Here is a 21,291-nt window from a genome sequence, read left to right as displayed (position 1 = left end):
CACACACAGACAGACAGACAGACAGACATCAGCATGTTGCAAGGTGCGGCGCAACTGCAGATCATGAAGTAGTGGAATACTCGGCTGTGTTCAGTGTACCTCGGTGTGCTTATTATCCTCCGAAGGGTACGTCAACTTGGGTCGACATTTCACTGATGAAGTCCCGTCACTGGTGGCCCACCAAGGTGCTGCCGTTGCTGCTACCTCTCACGTCTCCGTACTGGACAGCAGACACATCCGAAGTAATGATATCCGGGGTTGCTACTACTCCTCCCGCCACACACGCTCCGGTCTTTGCCTTTCCTCCCCGTTAAATGCCACCATTTTTCCTCCCATCTGAGTCCCCATTTCGTCCTCTCTCTTTGATGCTTCTCGGTGCGCTGAAGCCGCCCTCCATTGAATATCTGCTTCGCTTAGAGCTGTAGTATCCTCATACACGTATAGACGGACACGTATACCCCACGCGTCTTCCGGCCAAGAGTAGCTCTCATAGAGTTGACCTCCTCTGTTGCTCTTGTCGTCTTCCTGCGCGCCGCCCGTGCCGCAGAGTTTGGTGCTGGTCAACTATTATTTTTGTTTTGCGTTTTGTCTTTTGTAGGGGGGGGGGTCCACGACACTGCGCTCTGCTGGAGTATTCGACGCAGGCGCCTCAGATGGAAATTGACTTGCGCGACCGCGGTATCGCGCGTCTCTGCTTTGATGCTCAGGAGACGAACAAGGAAGAGGCAACGGTCGCCAGCGCTGTCGCTGCACTGCTGGCTGACCATAACCGTATCGACTGTGTTAGGGGGCTCAATACCGTCTTCGTGAACCTCGTCGAAATCCGACTTTCCCACAATGCGTTGGGTCGACTCAGCACCCCGTACGATGCTGTTCGGCAGATCTCTCTGCGTGATCTTGCCGCCGCGTCATGCTGCTGCGATGGTGTGGCGTCTTGGATTCGCTGTCTCCCCGCCACACTGCAGGTGATCGATGTTGCCTTCAACGGTCTACACAGCTTCCTTGAGTGCACCTGCGAGTGTGCATCCTCTCTAGAGCTGCACGTTGCCAGGGATGGAGTGATGGTAAAGCCCTTAGTCTTCGATACGACCATGTCCCTCGCTCGGCTGCTGCGCCACCGTTTACCCTTCGCGCTGCCTCTCTTTTTCTCTGCTCAGCGGTTTCCTCAACTGCGGGAGCTCAACGTGTCGCATAACTCCTTGAATGTGAACCTCTGTGAGAGCGATGAGATGCAAGACGGGTACAATGCTCTCCAGGCATTGTTGGCTGAGCATCCCTTCACCGCGGAAACCGCAGCGACGCTGTCCTCCGTCGACCTCTCCCACAACCGAGGTTTGGCTGCCCTGAACTGCTTCTTTTTCTCGATCCCACCATGCACCGAGACGAGTTCGAAGGGGACGGTAGCGGCAGCTACGCAGTCAGCTGTTGCGCCGCTGTGCTCGGTGAACGTGGCTGGCACCGGGATTGAGGATCTTCAGGGCATCTCAGCCATAAGCGGGCACGGTGGCGCTGTGCAGTGGGACCTACATCTCCACCCGTCGCCGGTCTCTCGCATGATCCTTGGCGCGGCACCGTCTGTGATGCTACAGCTTACCCACGCTATCGTGAGCACGCGCGTTGACGAGCAAAACATGCTGGCTGCTGCACTGACCGAGGTGATGCACGAGGGTGGGATCTCGAGTACTCCCATTGCGCGCTTTCAGTCGGTAGCCCAACTGGACGCTCTGGAGCAGATCGCTGCGGCGGCTATCTTGAAAGAGCAGCCGAATATGAGTACCGCCCTACCCGACGGCGCGACTTGGATTTCCACTCTTGCGTACGCCTGCCTTCTGCGTCAAGTTATTCCCTCCCTTCGCACCTTGGACGGGGCTTTGTGCGTGGAGCGGTGCGAGCAGCTCTTCTTGTCGTCTCTGTGCCAGCTACTGCTGGGAGACCCTCGACCACAACGAGCCTCATCCTCTTCTCTCTTACCGATGAGAGCTCCTCCCCCGCTCCATCCAAGCGCGCCACCTGCGCTGCCATTGTCGGTGCAGCGTGGGCTAGGCGGCGCCGCCCACTGTGTCGCACCGGAGTTGCAATCACGTATTGTGATCACCACGGAAGCGCCAGCAGCGAATGGAACCGTAGTAGGTGCTGAGGTCGTCGATACTTTTACTACTGCTGCTGTTGTGCGTCCAGGCCAATTTCAGGCAGCGCTGGTCGCCCTCCGCCCGAGTTGTTCCAGCTCGGTAGCAGCGCGGGCGACCACCACCCGCACCTCGTCTTGCCATTCTACGATGAGTGCCTCTTCTGTGTGCGCTGAAGAAGGCGCGGCCGTGTCAGGCAACAGCGACGCTCTCCCACCTGTTCCTGGAGAGGACTGGTTTACGCCATCTGGCCTGGCGCCAGAGGAGAGGGCGCTATACGAGTCTCTGTGCCAGGAAGCCAAGGAACTGCAGGAGGCGGTGCTGGCAAGCAACGAGCGATGCCGCGACATCTGGGCGCACACTGAAGCACTGCAACAGCAGCTCAGGCAGGACCGAACGCTCGTGGCAGACCAGCGGAAGGAGATCGGTCGGTTGCGGCAGGAAAAGGAGCGCCTCCAGGGGAGTGTGGGACAGGCAAAGCGCCGATTGGAGAAGCGGCAGAAGGAGGTGACCTACGGCGTCACGGCTATGCAGTCTCGCGAGGTGGCGGCGCGAGAGAAGGCGGCCATGGAGCGGATCGCGGCGCGGGAGAAGGAGCTGGCGCGCCGTGAACGTCAGTTGCGTCAGCGTGCAGCGCGGTCTGGTGCGCTGGCTGTGGAGTACCACCGCAACGGCCCGCCTGGGCAGCGGAAGAAGCTGCGCAGCGAGGTGCTGCGTGAGGCTGCAGTTCGCAAGCGCTTGGCTGAGCAAGAAAACAAGGACCCCCTCGCCTACTCGCCGTCGCCCTTCAAGGCGGAAGTGCGTCGCTGCAGTCCTCGCCCATCACCTGATCAGAGACCGACCGCTCGCACAGCTACCCAGGAGGAGCAAGATTACTTTAGGCTCTATGGAGACGCGGACCGCCCTGGACTTTGCGAGGTGGCAGATCACTACGTGGCACATCTCCCTCTTGCACAGCAGCAGCAGCTTCGTGAAGCGTCTTCGCAGCTACCTTCCAGCGGCAGCCTTGACGAATCGCGCGGCCGAAGCCACAAGGCAGCGTCATTGCAGCGGCGTGGCTCCCCGACAAGCGGTGAGGTAGTCGACCCCCTTGTCGACTACGTTGGAGAGACCGACGCGAGGAACCGCATGCCGTCTTCGGAGGCGGCTCGTGATTTGAGCTCCCTGTCACTGTCGGAGCTGCTGGATGCTGCGGCCGCGATTCGGCAGAAGCAGCTTGCGCTCCAGCGGTTGCAGCACCAGTGGCGACGACCACCGGTGCCTCCTATGCCGTCTCCCGCGAGAGAAGAGACGACGCACATTGTGGACGTCGTAGTACAGTCGACCTCGGAAAGCGTTTCCCACCACCCCCGCAGCGGCAGTCACGACAGCGTCGATGCTGACGACGCGGGCGCCCCACAGACGCCTTTGTCGGATATACACTTGCATGTTCTCACCGACTGTAGACACTCGCCATTTTCATCGCCCGCGCATGAACGGGACTCCCCAGCGCTGAACAGCGCACAACAACTCTTTGATCGCATCCTTGACCAGCGAGCAGCCGTGACAGTTGGCCTGATGGCGGCATCCACAGGCGTGAAGGCTGCCGTTGACAACCGCACGACTCACATGGTTGGTTTTCTCTCCTCCAAGCAAGGGGACCGGGGCTCTCCAAGCGATGCGTATGGAGAGGAGCGCGATGACGCCACTGGTGACCTGACGAGTGACGCTCTCACAGACAAAGCAGAAGACGCCGTTGCGCAGCGACCGCAGACTAACCGCGCGCTGTTTCGGTAGTCATGTTGCGCATATACGCACTGCCTAAGGCAGAGAGACGTGGAAGTGCACTCGTGCGTCCGTGACGACGACGCGGCCTTCTCCTCCTCTCCTGCTACTTTGCCTACGCGCCCATGCGCCTTCATACACACCAGAAAGCCCGCATGCCATAGACGGACATAAACCATAGACGGAAAGCGACTATCGCAGCAAAGGAGAAAAACAAAGAGTGGCCGCGCATGATAAGGGGGGTGGGGGGTGGGAAGCAAGTGGACAGCATGAAGAGGGGGTAAGAGGGGGTAAGAGGTGGTGGTAGGTGTTTTATGGCGTCCGCCGTGCATGCGTGATAGTGCTTCTTTCTGCTTTCACCAACTGTCTCTGGGTTCACCTACCAGCGGCACCTCGCCCCTTCTCTTTTCCCTGACCGATGGCCTCTGCGCAGCCATATGGCTGTTGAGGACGGGCTGCAGCTGCAAACAGCAGAGCACACAGACAAACGAGGTGGAGATGAAAACACGCAGCCGGCGCATGCGATTGCACCGCTCATTCGTTGCTGTGTATGGGACTGTGCTGCGACGGCGTGCGTGGATACTCTGCCGTGTCGCACAGTCACACAGACAATGTCTTTTCGTAGTGGGTGCCCTCTGGACCCCGTGGCAGAGCCGCAACTGTTTTTCTCGCACCAAGCGATGCCTCTGACCTCCGACCGTTTCTTGGTTTACTCCTTCACATGCTCGCTCCCCCTACCTCTGCCCACCTCCGACGACGCGGTGTTCTTTTTTATGCTGACTGACTCTTCATCCTTCACCTCTGCCTGCTGGACAATTCGCCGCTCTCGCTTCACCGACACACTGTCTCACGCTACGCTGCGCTCAAGCAGTCATTCCACATACGCCTTTCCAACCCCCCCTTCCCTATTGGCAAACAAAGAGAGAGAGAGCCTACTGAGTTTCCTTGTAGATCCTTGTCACCGCCTCTCTGCGTTGGCGCCCTCCTTTTTGGTCTTTGAGCATCTGCCGATCGACAAAGCTGACTCTTTCGAACCCCACTCCCCATCCCACCTCCCTTCTTCCTCAGTGCGACGACTCCTTCTACGCACTGCCCCCTCTCTGTACACGCCGCAATCATGTACAACGATCACAAGGCCACGGTGAAGAATGCCGACATGCCAGAGGACATGCAGGCAGACGCGATTGAGGTGACGCTGCAGGCAATGGAAAAGTTCAACATTGAGAAGGATATCGCCGCCTACATCAAGAAGGAGTTCGATAAGAAGTACCAGCCGACGTGGCACTGCATTGTGGGCCGTAACTTCGGCAGCTTCGTGACACACGACACCCACTGCTTCCTGTACTTCTACCTCGGCCAGGTCGCTGTGTTGCTCTTCAAGTGCGGGTAAGGCCAACCATTTTCTTATTGGATAACAAGAGCACAAGGAGGAACTCACGCCGCCGTCCATCACACCCCTCATCCTTGATCTGCCATCGACAGAGAGGTACACCTACCCGCCAACAATAGAGCAGGGCGAGAGATGCGATGGAGAGCCGGCCGCAATCTCGGCGAGTGGGGTGGCACCGCGCTCTTGGGTTTACCTTTCCCGCAGCCATCGTAGCCCTCTCTCCATTTCACGTGTTTGTCTGCGGCGGCCTGCGATGAGGGCACATCGAAACACGCCGTGTGGCGTGCCCACACATACACTCTAGAGAATGGCGAGGAGGGATGGCATCTTGGACAACAAGATGATGGGAGTCGTTCTATAGACTTTCGCTTTCTCTGCCTGCTGCTTCTTTACACGCGTTTGGTTTGTGCGTGCGGGCCGCTGGCACGCCTCCATTGAGTGCTTGTGCTCTCACTTTTTTCCTTTCCGTTCCGAAATTCCTTTCGCGCACTTTCTTGTCTTTTTTTTTTGCTTGCTGAGCCGCTGTTGTGTGTGTGTGTGCGTGTCTCTGTCTGCTCCCCCCCCCCCCCCCCCACCCAACACACACACACACATCAAATCCTCCTCGTTCCCCCTCGTCTCTCTCTCTCCCTCTCTCGCTCACCGCCATCACGTAGCTGCCCTCGCCTCCCTTTTCTTTGTCGATTCGCATGGTTTGTTGGTGCGTTGTCTGTCTTTGTGCGCAGAGGAGTTTGTATCGTTACCGAGCTTGACACTCACTCGACACACAAAGGGAGAAATAGCGCTGGTGCTGTGGATTTGGACGCCGCTGGCGTTGCTGCGCTTTATCCACTCGTGAAAAACATTGCTGCATAAGAGTGCGTAATGCAACGACGCCTCCGAATAGTGCCGACGTATGTGGGCGTGTGCTCAGCAGTGCAGTAGTGTGCGGAGTCGGGTAGGGTGCAGCCGCGAAAGGAGAGACCTCATAGAAGACGACAGTGAGACAGGGGCGGGGGTAGTGCGGGGGAGAGGTCATTGGCCGAAGAATAACAAACAAACAAAAAGGACATTTATGTATTTAACTTTCCGCCCGTTGTCTTCCCCTTCTTCATCTGCGTTTATCCACGTCTCTGTGTGCGTGTGCATCTCTCTATTTCTCCCCGTGCGAGCGTTTCTGCGCACATTTTTCTTCTCGCGTTCATGGAAGGATAGAGCATATGGAAGAGAGAACAGCAAGAGGCACGCAAAACAGTAGTGACAAGAACGAAAAGAGATCGTGCTATGACGGAGACAGGCGGAGAGGGAAGGAGAGAAAGAGGAGGTTCTCGAGACTCAGTCTTGCATTGAGCGGACAAGTTCTTGAGACGAAACGAAGGCAACCGTGAAGGCGAGGAATAGAAAGGAGGAGGGCGCAACTCTGCGGTTGTACTGTGCTCTCTTTTCACCCCAGGTTCAGCTCCTTCCTTGACTCAGTGTCCCCCTCTCTCGTTGGCGCTCTCTTCACTGTTCTTCCTCTTTCATCTTTTGCTTTTCCTTCTCCCCCCTCCCCCCACGGCAGCACTTCATCTTTGCATGTAACCTCCAACGCGGACTGTGTTAGTCAGAGCTGAAAAAAGAATGCGATTTGAGACAAGCGCTTATCAGAGACGATCAACCTAGCAAATGGCAGTTACGGCTCGCCTCGGGTCTGTATGGAAAACAGCCCTGTTGATGGGCGCCTTACCCCTCTCCCCCTTCCGTGGCACGCGGCCTCTCTTGTTTTCCTTCCCCGTCTTCTGGAGGGGCCTACTGTTCTTCTGCCAGCACCTGTGCGTTGTCCGTGCTGGAGGATGAGCAGGTACCAGCGCACTAAGGAAACAGGCGAGCCATGCCATTTGTTATGTGTACTAGCGAGAGATGCGGAGCTACGGACTCTTAACAGAGTACGGAGCTCTTCTGCACTCCGTTCCAGGTGTCCGCCATCTCCGCAATGATGTGCCCCTGTCCCCGGAAGTGCTTCACCCCCTACCCTCTCCCCATTCTCGACTTATCGTCTTCTCTTTTTTCTTTTTCTTTGGGTTCTGTGCTGCGCGCACCGCCTCAGGTGGCGCGTCCGCAGGCAGGCGACTGCATATCCGTGCAGGCCTTCCGCTTCTCACTGGAGTCATCTTTTTTTTTTTTTCACTGTGGTAAGCCCTACAATACACACACACACACACACTCACACCCACACACTCGTTGTGTGAGGGATTTCATACGGGTGGTAGGCGCACGCAGAGCGTTCTTCACCCATCATGTTTACCTTTTCTTGCCAGTGCCAAAGTTGCCGCGGCAACCTCGTCGCGACGGAGAAGGAGTTCTACTTCACCTCCTCTGTTTTTCGTATTGACCTAGACTGGAGCAATGTGAAGCGAATCCGCCTCGAGACGCAGCAGGTGAAGGGGGTGCCGACGAGCGTGCTCGTGGTAGTGTTGCAGCGCAGCGAGGCTATTGTGATGCTGTCGCCCACCCCTTCCGCACAGAAGAAGCGCTTCCTTTCCTCTCGCAAGTACTTCTTTTATGATTTTCACGATCTTCTCGGGGCGGAGGAGCAGATCAAGCACTTCATGGAGCAGTACAGAGCCTCGGAACGGTCCAAGAAGGATGAGGCACGGGATGACTTAGAGAAGGGATCCTCGGCCACAACAAAGCCGCAGACAGACAAGGCTGATGAGAAGGGCGAAGTGAGTTCCTCATCCTCGGACGCACCAAAGGACGAAAGCCTGAACAACTCCCGCACAACACCCAGCCGCAATCCAGAGCTCGACACGCGACGTACGACGGTCGGACTGTCCTTTGCAAGGCGCGCGACGCCATCGACCTCGTCGCGCAGCAAGCTTGCCGGCAAGTTGGTTACCATCCCTCTCAGAAGCCCCCCAAGGGCCACGTCCGGCAAGTACGCGCGGCTCTTTCTCAAGGTCTACCAGTATGTTGCTGCTGTGCTGGTCGTTGTCATGCTTGCTCTGCTCACTCGACACTATGTCCGATTTGGTGGCCTGCACGTCCAGAAATCCTCGCATACCGCGGAGAAGCTGCTGCGCGACATCCACGCGCTGTCGGACGTCAATATCAAACTGGAGTCCTACAACAGTCAGGAGAGTCTGCGGCAGTACAACAAGAGACGGAAGGACCTGTCGAAAGAGAGTCGTTCCTACATGCATCAGCTCGAGCAGGCGGCGGTCGAACTGATGGAGCGCTATGTCGCGCTCCAGACCAAGATGGCCACCTTACGTGGTCATCGTGCACAGCGCATCGCACGTGAACAGCAGAGCGGCACTCAGTCCCCACCGCTACCGTCTATCATGTCGTCCGCGTTCGGTACACCAAAGACGACAACCGACCGGGCGCAGCTCTTTTCACAGCGCAGAGGGGCGTACAAGTCGCGCGCAGGCAACCACGGTGCCGCCAGAACTGGCGTAGGCCAATGTGGCAACGGCGAAGCCTGTAAAAAGGCCAGGCGGCGGAGGGCTGCACCACACAAGATGTCTCTGTCTCGATTCAGGTCGGGTGTGCAGCGCTGGGTTCACCGGATGCAGTCTGGGTGGAATGATGTAACCAGCTTCAGATCGGCGCCGGCAATGGAACTGTTTACGGCCCCCACGCCCTCGACTGACGGGCACCACGACTCCATGGGGGGAGCGGCGTGGATGATCTACACGGAGGAGATGGGCGAGGACTTCCAACTCACAGAGTGGGTGTCGGCCGCCGAGTACGAAGACCGCCACAGCTGCCGGCAGGTGACTCAAGAGCTGCTCGAGACAGTGGAGGTGACAGAGCATGTGTTTGCCACCTTCAGCAGCATGTTCCTCATGGACCGCTACCGTAAGCTGGAGTCGAGAGAAGAGCGTGCCTCGCACTGGATGCAGCCTCCCCAGGCACTCCACAGTGTCCCAGGTAGCAGCAAGTACTACGCGGCCAAGGCGTTCTCGAGTGAGGAGGCGGCGCACGTAGCGATGCTGCGCCGCTTCGTGGGCAGTCTTCTGCACAACGAACCGTTGGAGGCGAACCATGCCCGTCGTCGCAGTACGGCCTTGCGGGTGGCCAACGCAATGCTCCACTACCGTCAGCGTGAGGTGCAACTTCTGCGCGCGCGCAATCAGGGCAGCCCGAACAACGCGACGGAGCTGTGGCGACTGCTGGAGGAGGAGGTGCTGCGGCCCACGACGACTTCTCTGCGCGGCAACCCCGACATCGACGAGTCCGCAATGTACCTCCGAAACTCGATAGCGGAGCTGAGCTTTTGGTACAGACACGAAGTTGCTTGGCATGAACACGTGCTCTCGTTCTTCACGCCTGAGGAACAGGCGGAGATTCGAAGCAGTCTGGGCACCGTCGACAGGGACCACAGACGCCTCGGAGGCCGAAGAGCCCACCCAATAGAGCTTCACTGGATGAACCTGCCGCTGTTCCGTGGTCTCCTCTGCTTCGAAGGGGTACCGTATCTGCAAGGTGACGCCAGCGGGGTCGACGACGACGCTGCCGCCGAGGGAGCCACTGTAGACGCATTGCAAGAGGAGGAAAAAGGCGAGACCGAGGAGGGCGCTAGTGACATCGGCGAAAGTAGAGCGGAGAAGTTGCATTTGGATGCCGTCACCAAGCGCACCACCGCGCCGTCTTCCCCGTCGGTGATTTTAGCTCACTGGCTGCCAAGGCCACCAGAACGCAACAAAACATCCTTCACAAACAAAAAGGCTCCGTTGAACCATACTCCCAATGCAACACCGACACCCTCACAGACCCCAGAAACTTCACTGAATGCCGCGGCTTCGCTCCCCGAGCAGAGGTCGAAGGACACAGACCTTTGGAAGGAACTGAAACTTCGCTGGATGGCTGACCTGGATGTCTTTCGGCTCACATTTAACGCTCAGTTGGCGGGCCACAACGCCCATGGCGCGAGCTCATACTGCACGGATGAAGAGGAGCACGGTGTCGTTGCTGGAGTAGCCGAAACCCGTTGCCGACTTTTTGAGCTCCTCTCCTTAGTCAACGAAATTTACGTACTATACTTGATCCCTACAGTGGCGCAACGCTTTGGTGCGTTCCTACGGGCGCTCTTCCCGCCGTACTTTAACTCTCCCAGCGGCAATGTGTACATTTCTGCCCTGCGGAGCTGGGGCAAACAAGACCCTGCTGTGCAGCTTGCCATCGCTCAAGTCACAGGCTTTGCTCCCGGCACCACGAGCGATATCTCGCGCTCTCTCCTCTACCTTGTCTTGCAGCCTCCTCCGCTTCTGCAGACAAGCGTCACCTCCACCCGCCAGACGACAGCCGCGGTGATCGTACTGCTCCTGTTTCTGGGCGTACTGACTGCTCTCTACGTGATGCATTAGCGGGCGCATCTTGTGAACAATAGTGCGTACTTGAGTGTGTCTGTACGTGCGTGTGCGCTCTCTTTTTTTTACTTGCCGCGTCTTTGCATGATGATGCGTGAGAATAGAGCTCCTTTTCTGACTATTGCCTGCGAAGCACTCCTGGCATGCCCTCTGCTGTGCTTCTCCGCAGTTTTTTAGGTGGTGTAGGCAGCACGCACGTCGCTTCTTCTCTTCAGCACATCCCTCATCTACTTGTGTTCTCTTCTCGCTGTGTAGCACAAGACACCTTCTTTCCCACCTCAAAGAACTCCTCTCTGTGTTCGCGTTTCATCTTCCGCCCCCCCCCCTTGCCACCTTCTGTTGCCTCCATTGATTTTGTGTTGTGCTGCGTTTTTCTTGTTTTCTTCGTGTGCGATTACTGTCCTCCTGCTGGCGGTGGCCGACTGAAGTTGTCGCGAATGACCCCCTTTCCTTCCTCCTGCCTACTTCGTTTGTCTTTCCACGTGTTCATTCTCGGTCATACAACATGAGCTCCAGTTCCACTCGAGCTCCCCAGCTCGTCGCAGGCCCATCACGTGCTGCGAAGCAGCAGCATGCACGCGGTACAGCAGTGCGCCAACCCAGCTACCCGAGCACGGCCTCAGGCTCATATTCTGCCCACCCACACACCCCGCACCACAGGTCGCCTCGCAGCCGCGCCCACCATGCCGGCCGCCCCCGCAGCGAGGCCCCGGGTCCGGGGTGCCGCTCGAGTTGCGCTGCCACCCTGTCTAGCACACGGATGGCACTAGCGTCCTCGCGGTCGCAGGTCGCGCCGGCGCATCGCCATCCACGACCGGGCTGTCGGCATGCGGTGCGATGCGACGCTCGGGCTCCCCTCCCCACGTCCTAGGTGCCTGGCCCTTGTCGCCACCAGAAGCGGTTCGGCAAGGTGGCGGGGTGGCTGTCTGACCCCCCCTCCCCCGCAGAGTGAGAGGAGGAAGGGGGGACCCACTCGACACTGAGGCCGCGCTGGGGCGTCCCCTGTCATCAGGGCTTACCTTTTTCTGGAAAGAAGGAAGTGAGAAACCGCTGTGTTGTGTTCCTGCTTCACTGTTGGACATGCTTACGGGTCGTGGACGTAGAGTTAGCTCGCCATCTCCGTAGCTCTTCCTCAACATCACACTGCAAGGCGGTGCTGCGTTGGTAAGAGGTGAGACTCCGACGTGCGTTACGCCTACCCTTCTGCGGAGGGACAGGTGCATACTCCCTGTGATGCCGTTATCCTTTCTTGCTCTTCCCTGCTCTACCCCCCCCCCCCCCCTCACACACGTAGCCATCGCGTCGCCTTTCGCTTGCTGCCGCACTCCACGTATCTATGTCGCTGCCGCCGTGCTGACTTTCGTGCTTGCGTTTTGCGCCTTCTTCACTTGTCATTACCAATCCACCTTTGTCTTCTCTGCGTGTGTGTGTGTGTGTGACGATGCTGAACTCCCTGACGTTGGTGTAGCCGTCTCTCTCCTTTCTTGCCTGCTTCCTCTGTGCTGTCGCTCAGAATCACAGCAGCGGAGCGCGTGCATCCATACAGGCATAGCCATACCGACCCCCATACATCTACGTATACACTGCGCACCCGCTTCCCTTTCAAGAGACACAGGCACAAGAGGACCCACACAGACTCCGCTCTCCCCTTCACTTCGTTACTGCCACCTGAGCGACGTGAGCGGTGGGCTGTAAGCCTTCAGTCTGGGCTCACGCATAGAGCACGACGTGCCTTTGTGACGACGCGGAAGTCGTCACAACTGCCGCAGACGCCACCCACCTTTCGCGTGTTTTTTTCGTTCATCAACTTCCCCCCCTTTTCCGCCGTTCCCTACACTGCACTGTGCCGATTCCTTTGCTTGCTTTGCAGCTGTAGCAGGCCTGCAGGGTTTCACCTACTTTTTCTGTGGCCGACGTGGAGGAGACGAGTCGCAGTCTGTTGATTCCTTTCATCTCGCGTATTTCTTGTACACGAAACATGTGGATTCCACTGGAAAACTGGGGCCAGCTGAAGCTGTCAGCGGCCAAGGTGGAGGTCAAGGCCGAGGGCGGCATGGAGGCGGGGAAAAGTGAGTCTGTCCTTGAGCTGCTCGCGCTGCCGAAAGGGAGGGCAAAAGACAACCCCAACTACGTGCCACATCCAATACTGAGCATTCCCATCTCCGCCATCTCAAGTGCCTCTGGTACCACCAAGAATGACGTGAGTCTCACAATGCGGCCTGCGCCGACAGTTGGTGCAGGCGACTTGGAGCTGACATCAATCCGCTTCGCCGTGCCCAATGTGTGCGTCGGTTATGAAGAAACAGAGATGGCTGGCAAAGTTATTCTGCAAGATATTCAGAGCGGCATGATGCAGTACCAGGAGCAGTTCCTCCAGGGTCACGACAGTGGCAACCAGGACGGCAAGCTGCTCGCTCTCGCCGCGATGGGCAGTGGTCAAGCTAAGCATACCGATGAGAAGGTGGTGGCGACTTTCGATGACGTGCTTCTCTCGTACCCGTCTGGTAAGTATAAGATTGTGATCTCGAACTACAACGTGGTTCTGGAGGACAAGAGGAAGGGCGCCTCAAGCGGTCTCCTCAGCTTTCCCCTCTCCGACATTCAGAACCTGTTCCTGTGCGACGTCCCCGTGTACTTCTCCGCCGCGGAGGAGGTGGACGCGAACAGCGTGCCGCAGTACGTCGTGCTGATACTGAAGAACCCGCTGAGGATTCGCACGACAGCGTACAACCACGTTGTTATCTCCTGCCCTGCCGGCTTGACACTGGATGAGGAGCACCCGTGGCGTTGCGAGCTCAATACACAGGACGAGATCGACAAGACGCTCCACCTTCCTCCTGTGAAGGAGGGCGAGGTGCCGTCACTGGTGCCAACGATGAGCGGTCGTGTGAGTGACATTCTCACTCGCACCTTCAAAGCAATCGCCAAGGTGCCCGCGTACGGCGGCATCAACAAGGAGTATAAGTCTGTGCTCACTGGCCACTCGCAGTCCTCGATGCGTTGTTTCTTTCACGGGTCGGAGGGGCTGCTGTACGTTGTCAACAGCGGCTTTCTCTACCTGCACCGCCCCGCTACCCGCATTCTATTCAACGATGTCGTGCGTGTGGAGCTGGACGAGTCGGAGAGTGGTCAGGCCACCTTTCAGCTCACCATCTTCACCGCTGGAGCGAGGGGCGAGGAGAAGTACGTCTTTTCGGGTATTGCAAAGGAGGAGAAGGACGGGCTCCTTCGATACCTCGCTACCAAGGTAAAGGTGGTGCGCACTGGTCTTGACGCTGTTAGCGACGACGACGACGACGAGGGTGACGAGGAGGATGAGGAGGAAGAGAGCGATGACTCGAGCGACGGCGACAACTCTGACGACGACGACAATGGCGACGATAGCGGCGATGACGATGATGGCTATAACGACTCTCGCAAGCGCAAGCGCGAGAAGCAGCAGCACAAGAAAGAGAAGCAGCACAAGGAGAAAAAGCACAAGAAGGAGAAGAGGCACAAGGAGAAGAAGCACAAGAAGGAGAAAAAGCACAAGAAGGAGAAGAAGCATAAAAAGCACAGGCATGAGAAGAGCGATTCATAGTATGCTTCGGTAAAACGGTGAGATGCCACACGTGGAGAGGAAAGGCAGTGGGTGGACTGTGTGATGATGCAGCCGCCGCTTCTCTGGGCAGAGATATATGCACCACGCATGTGGCGCGCTGCTCGTTCACGGCGGTGGCGACATCAGTTTGTGGGAAGACAATCTCCTCTTACCTCTTTCGTGCCTTGTGTGCTTGTCTACGTGTGTGCGCGTCTGCGTCTTCTTTTCCTCTGCGCAGAGTTTTGTTTGTGGGGTAGCTGAGTTGTTTGATCTTTACGTATTGGAGTATGACTTGTGCTGTGCAGCAGACGAGCCAACAGAGACACTGATTATAATGTGTTACACGAGACCTCTTCCCCAACCAAAAGCAGTGCCGATGCCCCAGGGTTGCTGGTTGCGCCTTGCTAGTTTGTTCTGGTGTATTCTAGTGTCCGCACTCATGGACTACTGTGGATGCTCACTCGGCAGCAACTCACAGACCCACACCCACACATGACGTGAGCTCACTCAGCACTTCCATCCGTTGAGTTTCTTTACTTGGGATGCACCATGCGTATTCTCCTAATTAAATAAGGAAGCGTCTCTGCGCTCATGCTCATGTTGCAGATCTTCTTCGTGCCGCACTTCACCTCTTCTGCCTTTTACTGCTCCTCTTTCAGTACTCCTGAGGGGACCAACACTACTTCCAATAGTTTAGCGAGTCCAGCTGACCACACTCTGCGCTGGTGCTGTCGTGTACGTAACATCCATCGAGGCGCTGCTGTAGCGTCTCTAAGCCCTGCAGAACTCCCCCCCACTCAGCTCCATACTTCGTTTTCTGACGTGCGCCAAAGGAGAGTAACACTAACTGGTCACAGCTGCACACCGATCCCTCCTCCCCCCCCCCCCCCACACACATACATACTCGCATACGTATACACAGCTGATCATCCGCCAGTAAGTGAGGAGGGTATCGCCAGCATCTGCGGGTTGCATCTGCGATGCGAGGCAAGTGTTTCACAACCCCAACCGGGCATCCCGCGGTGCATCAAGGTGGCTACACGCAGCTCCACGCTTTGACCTCCTCTACCCCGCACGGACAGTGGGTGTCCGCGAGGCGCTGTAATACCAGTACACTGCAGAAGGAGCGGTACAGATCTCAGGAACGTTCGCGTCCACGCCCGATTGCAGCGCATGCGCTTTCCATCACGGCACTAGAGCGACAGGCTCAGGCGGTGCAGGGAAACAGCATGCGGGATGCCTCGGTGCATCACATGCTTAATGAGTTGGTCGACCTTAGCCACAGCATTGCCGCTCTACTGGATGAGGGACAGATTTCTTCGCACCCCGACGTTCCAAGTGCAGGGGACCGACAGCAGGAGGCCAGTCTCAAGACACTGGAAATCGAGCGCATTGTGCGCAGGGTGGAGGCGCACTTTATCGATCGCATTCAGTTGCTGGAGACGGTGAACGCCTCTTTGACGAAAGAAGTCCAGGAGCTGCGCGAGGTTCTTGCAACCCAGCGCACCAATGATACTGCCGGTCAGGCGAGCGTCCTGCGCGACGTATGCGGTAGACTGCGGGAAGAGTCGCAGACGTTGGATCTCTTGGACAAGGTTTCGTCAGACGAGACCGGCAACGGTACTGCCGTCAGCGAAGCCGAGCACCTGCGGCGCGTACTTGTGGCGGAAAAGCGTCAGCGGTTGCGCGTTGAGGAGCAGACTCAGTCGCTGGCGGAGCAGCATGCGAGGGTGGTGGGGACGCTGGAGCGGCGCCTCAAAAGGCAGGAGGAGCAGCTCTACGATCTTATCGCGGCCATCGAGCGGAGCTACGGCGGAGGGTCATCCGTGACAGCTGCGCCTCTAACAGGCAGCTCCGAGCGCGGCTCCTCTCATCGATTTGCCACACCACGCCGCCTCCTCCGCCAGCAGCTTGCGCAACACCAGCAGACGCAGCGGGCACTGCAACAGTACAAGGAGAGCCTCTGTTTTGAGCTGCCGTCTCTCGTTGAGAGCGGTGAGGCGGCGGCAACCATGAAGGAGCTTGGGCTGGATGACGTGCAGCACACTCTAGAGTCGATTCGGTTAAGCAAACCCCTCGCCGCGCAGAAACACAATCATGATCAGGAGGCAGCTCAGGAGACTCTGGTTGCTCGTCCACCTCTACGAGCTGTCCGTGAGCAGCAGGCCGTGGCGCGCTCGCCTGTGGATGGGCTACAGGCGAGCGCGCCACCCGCTGTTGCTCAACGAGCCGTTCTCACTTCTGCCAGCGATGTGGACGAAATAACGACGTTTCTGGAGAACATTACGAAGGAGTTGGAGAGCCTCGACGCTCAGTAGCTCAGTGGTGGCACTGCATCTCTCCCCCTCTTCCTACCTAAGGATTCCTCTTGTGGTGTCCGTTCTTCACATCGCCTGCGTTTCTTCTCGCGCAGCACACCCGCCGATGTCTGGCGGTCTCGTGGCGAGCAGCAGCTGTGCTGTGGCTCTATCGTGGTGAGTGCTCTGTGTGCATGCGGGGAGGGGACCGTGTTTCCTACCTGGATAGGCGTCGGCAGCGACTTTTTTTCTGCGGTTTCCCGGCACTCATCCTCTTTCTGCCACCCCTCTCCCAAAGGAAAAGCAAGAGGGGAGAGGTGTCACTCCGTTGCTGTACACAACGGGCTGTTTGTGGCGACTTCAGCAGAGGCACACTTGTGCATAGACATAGACGCTATGTTTAGCGCTTTTTTTTTTCGTGCTACGCAGTGCACCAGAGCGCTGAGGCTAACCAAGAAACGAGCGCCTCTCTACTGCCATCTCGTGCCCCTCGTTCCTACACCCCTTCATACGAGTTCTCCAGGAATGAAAAGCCTGTCGTCGTGCTCCTCATCGTTCTCTTTCCCCGCCGCGTCGTGCAACACCCTCCCCCTTTTCTTGCACTGTCTTTGCCTCCTTCTTTCTTCTCTTCCGGGTTTGCCGGCTTCCGTTTCATTGCTCGCCAACCCATCATCAACGGGCGTGGCGTGTGGCGGTATCACGTACAGACATAGGCACCCCCCCCCTCCCCACACACACGCACGCACACGCATCATCAGTCCCACAGACTCACAGGTCATCACTGTCTCGAGGAGCTCTCTCCGGTGCTGAATTCCTTGTTTCGTCCGCCGAAGTAGAACCATGTCGTTGTATGCCGTCAGCATTTCACTCGGCGCGTCGAGCAGCTATGTTGCCGTCGCACCGGTGAGCAGCACCACCGGCACGGCTGTGGTGCCTGACACAGCTCCTATTAAGGTCATCGCCAACTCCAGCGGCCATCGCAATACCCCTGTTGTGGCAGCTTTGATGGAGCAAGAGTTGCTCTTCGGTGACAACGCCCTCCACCAGTACTCGCGTCAGCCTCAGAAAGTCGTGCCTTACCTCTTCGCCTACGCCGCTGCTGCTGCCTCTATCGCGGACGCGCAGCACTTACGCGAGGCGGAGGCAGACGACACCACCGAGCCAGAGGTGGTCACATCTGATCTGCTGCAGGTAATCGAGGCCGCATCGAAGCAGAAGTATCAGGGCCACTGCCGGCTTACCCAGGCTGCCTCTGGCACGCGGCGGCTCGGGTTCGAGTACACGTCAGGGTCAGACGGTGACCCGGTCGCGAGCTTCATCTCTGCCGAGGACCTTTTTATTGGCTTCTTGAACCACATCAAAGAGCACTCCGTAGACGGCGTATGTGGACTGACGACGACCACCGGCAGCGGAGACGCCGTATCGAGCACGACAAGGCTCTTTCTGACGCTGGTGGTGCCGCGCTACGCATTTTCCGGGACTGCTGGCTGCGCCCATGTCGGCCACCGCGGGCGCACTGTGGAGTGGCTGAAGGAGGCAGTGCAGTCGTCGCATCTGAGCTCCGTTGTGCTGAGCACCAGTGTTGTCTTCAGTGATGAGGCGGTGGTGGCTGCGTACGATGCCGCCACGGAGGAGCGCCGTGTGCCGAGACTCCTCTCCACTGCTCCGCACAATATGCTCGTAGTAGACTGGGGAGCACATTCTCTCTGCCTGTCTTTGCTATGCTCCCGCGGTGGGACTCTTGTCTGCCCTCCGCGGCATCACAGCGTTCCCTACCGCTGCTTCACAAAGGGTAGCAGCGCTGTGGGTGAGGGCTACTTTGCCGTAGGCACCTGCAGCGGCGGCGACGCGTTGGATGTGGCCCTGGCAGAAAGGGTGGCGGCGCAGTACATGACTCAACAGCGGCGCCTCTTCGCGAGCCCGTCGCGCAACTTCAGTGCTCTGCTGCGTCTCAACCACACACTGCCCACCATCGGCTCGACCGAGCACCCAGCCACCCAGCTTCTTCATGAGGTAATCCCGCCACGGTCGATGCGCCGTCTGGCCCTGCTGATTGCCGAAAAGAAGGTTTCGCTCAATACAAACCCGCAAGCCACCTCTGTCGCGGTGGAGGCGGAGGCATTCTACGAAGGAATGGACCTAATGGACACGCAGACAATGACGAAGAACAAGCTGGATAACGCCATTCGGAGCGAGTGGGGGTTGGTGGACATGTTCAACAACGCTCTACAAGCCTTTTCGGAAAAGTACAAAGACACCTGGGCTGAGGGGCCTGTGGATACGGTCCTGCTTGCAGGTGGCATGTGCCAGATGGCCTCCTTGACAAAGATGCTAGCCGCCTCCATTCAGTCACCCGGGCAGCGGTCACTCTTCGCAGCTGGTGTGCGCGTCTTGGACTCGAGCCTCATGGGGAACGGCGTGTGCGCCGATGAGCTGCCCTCTGTCGGCGGGTGTCAGCAGAGCTGTCTTGTGGCTGAATCCTACAGGAGGAAGCGGAGCGCCCTTTCCCAACAGTCGCGAAAGGGCGCTGGCAAGCTGCAGGCCGCCGTTGCTGCGCAAGTCGCCGAAACGGCCACCAGTGTCTGGGAGGCCCTAACGAAGGACAGCGATGACGATGATAGTAGCGGCGAGGAGGCCATACAGGGGGAGTTCATGAACGACCCGCACTCCGGGCTGTTCCTCGCCAGAAACGTGTACTTGTACGTCGGCGATGCCGCGGCATTGACCTCTGCGGCGACCCAGCAGCTGCCTTATGCTTCCCTGCGTGTGTTGCTGGCGCACTCGGCGGCCCTTCCCTGCCGAGTCGCTCTTCCGTGGTCTCCGGGATCTACCGAGGCGCGGGTAGTGCTCTACCTCTTTACAGATGCGCACGACACACCATCAACCGTCCCTGCGGGAGATCTCGTGGAGGTGCGCCCAGTGAACTGCTCTGGGGTTGTTCTCTCTGCTGCCACTGCCGTGGCACGCGATGGAACGCTGAGCCCTCTCTGCCTGATTGTCACGGCGCAGGCGAAGTGGAATGGGGTGTCGGAGAGGGTAGTGCAGGTGAGCATGCAGCTAGTGCGCGTGCCCAGCGTCAGTGGCACCAACATCGCATCGCTGGTTCTCACCCCTGCTATCGTTTGCAGCACGTCTGAGTTTGTCCTTCAGTGAAGTGTGGGGGTGGGGCTGGGGTTTTTGTGTGGCTGTGTTTCTTGAGGGGCTGTCGTGCGACACACTACACTCGCGCATGCGGTTGGTGGACGGTGAGCAGATGGCACACGGGCGTGGACGTGTGTGCGCGTATGGCTGCTCTCCACTGCCTCTCCCTTGCGTGATTAGTACTTTTTGTTTTCAATTCGCCTCCTAACGACAGCGTAATTTGTCTCAAGTAAGGCCGCAGCGGTGGGGAGTCTTTGGTGTCAATGGGCATTGTGTGCATAGGCGTACGATGCACCGGCATACACGCACTCACACAGTCGAGCGCAGATGACGACGTGTGCGCCGGAAAGGGGTAGTGTGCTGCACATCTGCAAGCAAGACGTGCAAAGGGGGGAGAGCGAGAGAGTACGAAGGTAAGTGAGCTCCGAATGCAGCACGTTCTTGAGCAGCGACAGCGCTGTGCGTCTTATGTACTCTGCTCGCTGTGCTCCGTTTGAGCGCAAAAAACTTCATTCATCTAAGGTTCTCTCTCTCTCTCTGCGTGTACTACAGGGGGAAGGGGGGAGCAGTGAACCGCCAAGGGATCCACAGGTGCGATGCCCCACCAACGCATAAAAGCGTATGATAGCGGCTCTGCCGCTCAAATCTCGAAGGCGCCTTTGATACGCGCTGTCGTCCCACCGCCACCGACTCGGCTGTTTCACTCTTCTCACGAATTCTCTTCGATCCCCCTCATTTTTACGTTTCGCTCGGTAATGCGCCGCTCTTGTCTCCCCCCTTTGCAGATTACGCACAGGGCTCTTGTCTGCTGTGCCGCCAACGGGTTGTAAAGGGCGTAGTTGGCAAACCCCGGGATACGTCTGGCCGCGCCGGTTTGTGGGGAGACTCACTCTTTGGTGATAACTCTCTTTTGTTGCTTCAGCTCACACAGTGCATCGCCCTCATGTCGGCTTCTGAGTTTGCGGGCTCGACCCCCACCTCCAAACCGCGGCGGAGCGTCGCCAACTACACGGAGCCGCCCAAGAAGAATTCGTACCTCGTAAAGCTCTCGCGCTTTTACAGTACAAAGATACCGATGGGTATTCGTGAGTTTGTCATCGCCGGTCCTCTGCTTCTTGCGGCACTTGGCATCGCCTACTTCACCCCCTCTCTCATTCCAGCTGAGCAGTTCACGCAGGGGCTGACTCCGCACACGCAAGACATGCACGAATATACGCTAGAGCCCATCTACGATGCTCACGGTGGGCTGAGGGGCTACCGTCGCATCAACACCAAGAGGACCTCGGAGGAGTGTGTGGGCGCGAAGTCAGCCATCTCGTGAAGGGGGAGAGGATGTGGATGGTGATCACCTGTCGACTCAGGATTCTGCCGCCGACTGCTGCGCGCATGCGGAGTGTGAACGGGGCTCGGGTTATCATGTGACAAACCGAACACACCGCTCTGCGTCGTGGAGCCGACAGAGTCTCTTTCGTGTTTTTCCACCTCTCTCGTTCCCATCTCGTGAGCCCACAGGCAATAGGAGGGGGCGCACTATAGCGAATGGTGCTGTTTTCCCCAGGCCCCGCTGCCGCAAAAAAAAAAAAAGAGAGCAAAAAATGTCATGCTCGATACCGCAGTATTTGGATGTGCTCCTGCTCACTGCATCCTGCTGCGGAGATGC

General features: G+C 57.9%; 7 protein-coding genes across 7 annotated transcripts; all 7 read left to right on the top strand.

Moving 5' to 3' along the window:
• Window positions 1–653: 653 nt before the first annotated feature.
• LBRM_32_0310 (conserved hypothetical protein) lies at window positions 654–3,902 on the top strand (the record flags this gene model as incomplete). The annotated part of the gene is made up of 1 exon (XM_001567340.2): window positions 654–3,902. One exon carries the CDS (start codon window positions 654–656, stop codon window positions 3,900–3,902), a length of 3,249 nt encoding a protein of 1,082 aa, XP_001567390.1.
• A 1,105-nt stretch (window positions 3,903–5,007) lies between these two features.
• Window positions 5,008–5,280, top strand: LBRM_32_0300 (putative dynein light chain, flagellar outer arm; the record flags this gene model as incomplete). Its single annotated transcript, XM_001567339.1, has 1 exon — window positions 5,008–5,280. One exon carries the CDS (start codon window positions 5,008–5,010, stop codon window positions 5,278–5,280), a length of 273 nt encoding a protein of 90 aa, XP_001567389.1.
• A 2,255-nt stretch (window positions 5,281–7,535) lies between these two features.
• LBRM_32_0290 (conserved hypothetical protein) lies at window positions 7,536–10,610 on the top strand (the record flags this gene model as incomplete). The annotated part of the gene is made up of 1 exon (XM_001567338.1): window positions 7,536–10,610. One exon carries the CDS (start codon window positions 7,536–7,538, stop codon window positions 10,608–10,610), a length of 3,075 nt encoding a protein of 1,024 aa, XP_001567388.1.
• A 1,981-nt stretch (window positions 10,611–12,591) lies between these two features.
• LBRM_32_0280 (conserved hypothetical protein) lies at window positions 12,592–14,193 on the top strand (the record flags this gene model as incomplete). Its single annotated transcript, XM_001567337.2, has 1 exon — window positions 12,592–14,193. One exon carries the CDS (start codon window positions 12,592–12,594, stop codon window positions 14,191–14,193), a length of 1,602 nt encoding a protein of 533 aa, XP_001567387.2.
• A 1,229-nt stretch (window positions 14,194–15,422) lies between these two features.
• Window positions 15,423–16,511, top strand: LBRM_32_0270 (conserved hypothetical protein; the record flags this gene model as incomplete). The annotated part of the gene is made up of 1 exon (XM_001567336.2): window positions 15,423–16,511. The coding sequence occupies one exon, from the start codon at window positions 15,423–15,425 to the stop codon at window positions 16,509–16,511; it is 1,089 nt and encodes a 362-aa protein (XP_001567386.2).
• An 819-nt stretch (window positions 16,512–17,330) lies between these two features.
• Window positions 17,331–19,643, top strand: LBRM_32_0260 (conserved hypothetical protein; the record flags this gene model as incomplete). The annotated part of the gene is made up of 1 exon (XM_001567335.1): window positions 17,331–19,643. The coding sequence occupies one exon, from the start codon at window positions 17,331–17,333 to the stop codon at window positions 19,641–19,643; it is 2,313 nt and encodes a 770-aa protein (XP_001567385.1).
• A 931-nt stretch (window positions 19,644–20,574) lies between these two features.
• On the top strand, window positions 20,575–20,952 carry LBRM_32_0250 (conserved hypothetical protein; the record flags this gene model as incomplete). Its single annotated transcript, XM_001567334.1, has 1 exon — window positions 20,575–20,952. One exon carries the CDS (start codon window positions 20,575–20,577, stop codon window positions 20,950–20,952), a length of 378 nt encoding a protein of 125 aa, XP_001567384.1.
• Window positions 20,953–21,291: the final 339 nt, after the last annotated feature.

The sequence above is a fragment of the Leishmania braziliensis genome, chromosome 32, assembly GCF_000002845.2.
Source record: "Leishmania braziliensis MHOM/BR/75/M2904 complete genome, chromosome 32".
NCBI classification, from domain to species: Eukaryota; Euglenozoa; class Kinetoplastea; order Trypanosomatida; family Trypanosomatidae; genus Leishmania; species Leishmania braziliensis.
The sequence above is the reverse complement of the archived record's forward strand: the minus strand, read 5'-3'. Positions and strand labels throughout refer to the sequence as shown.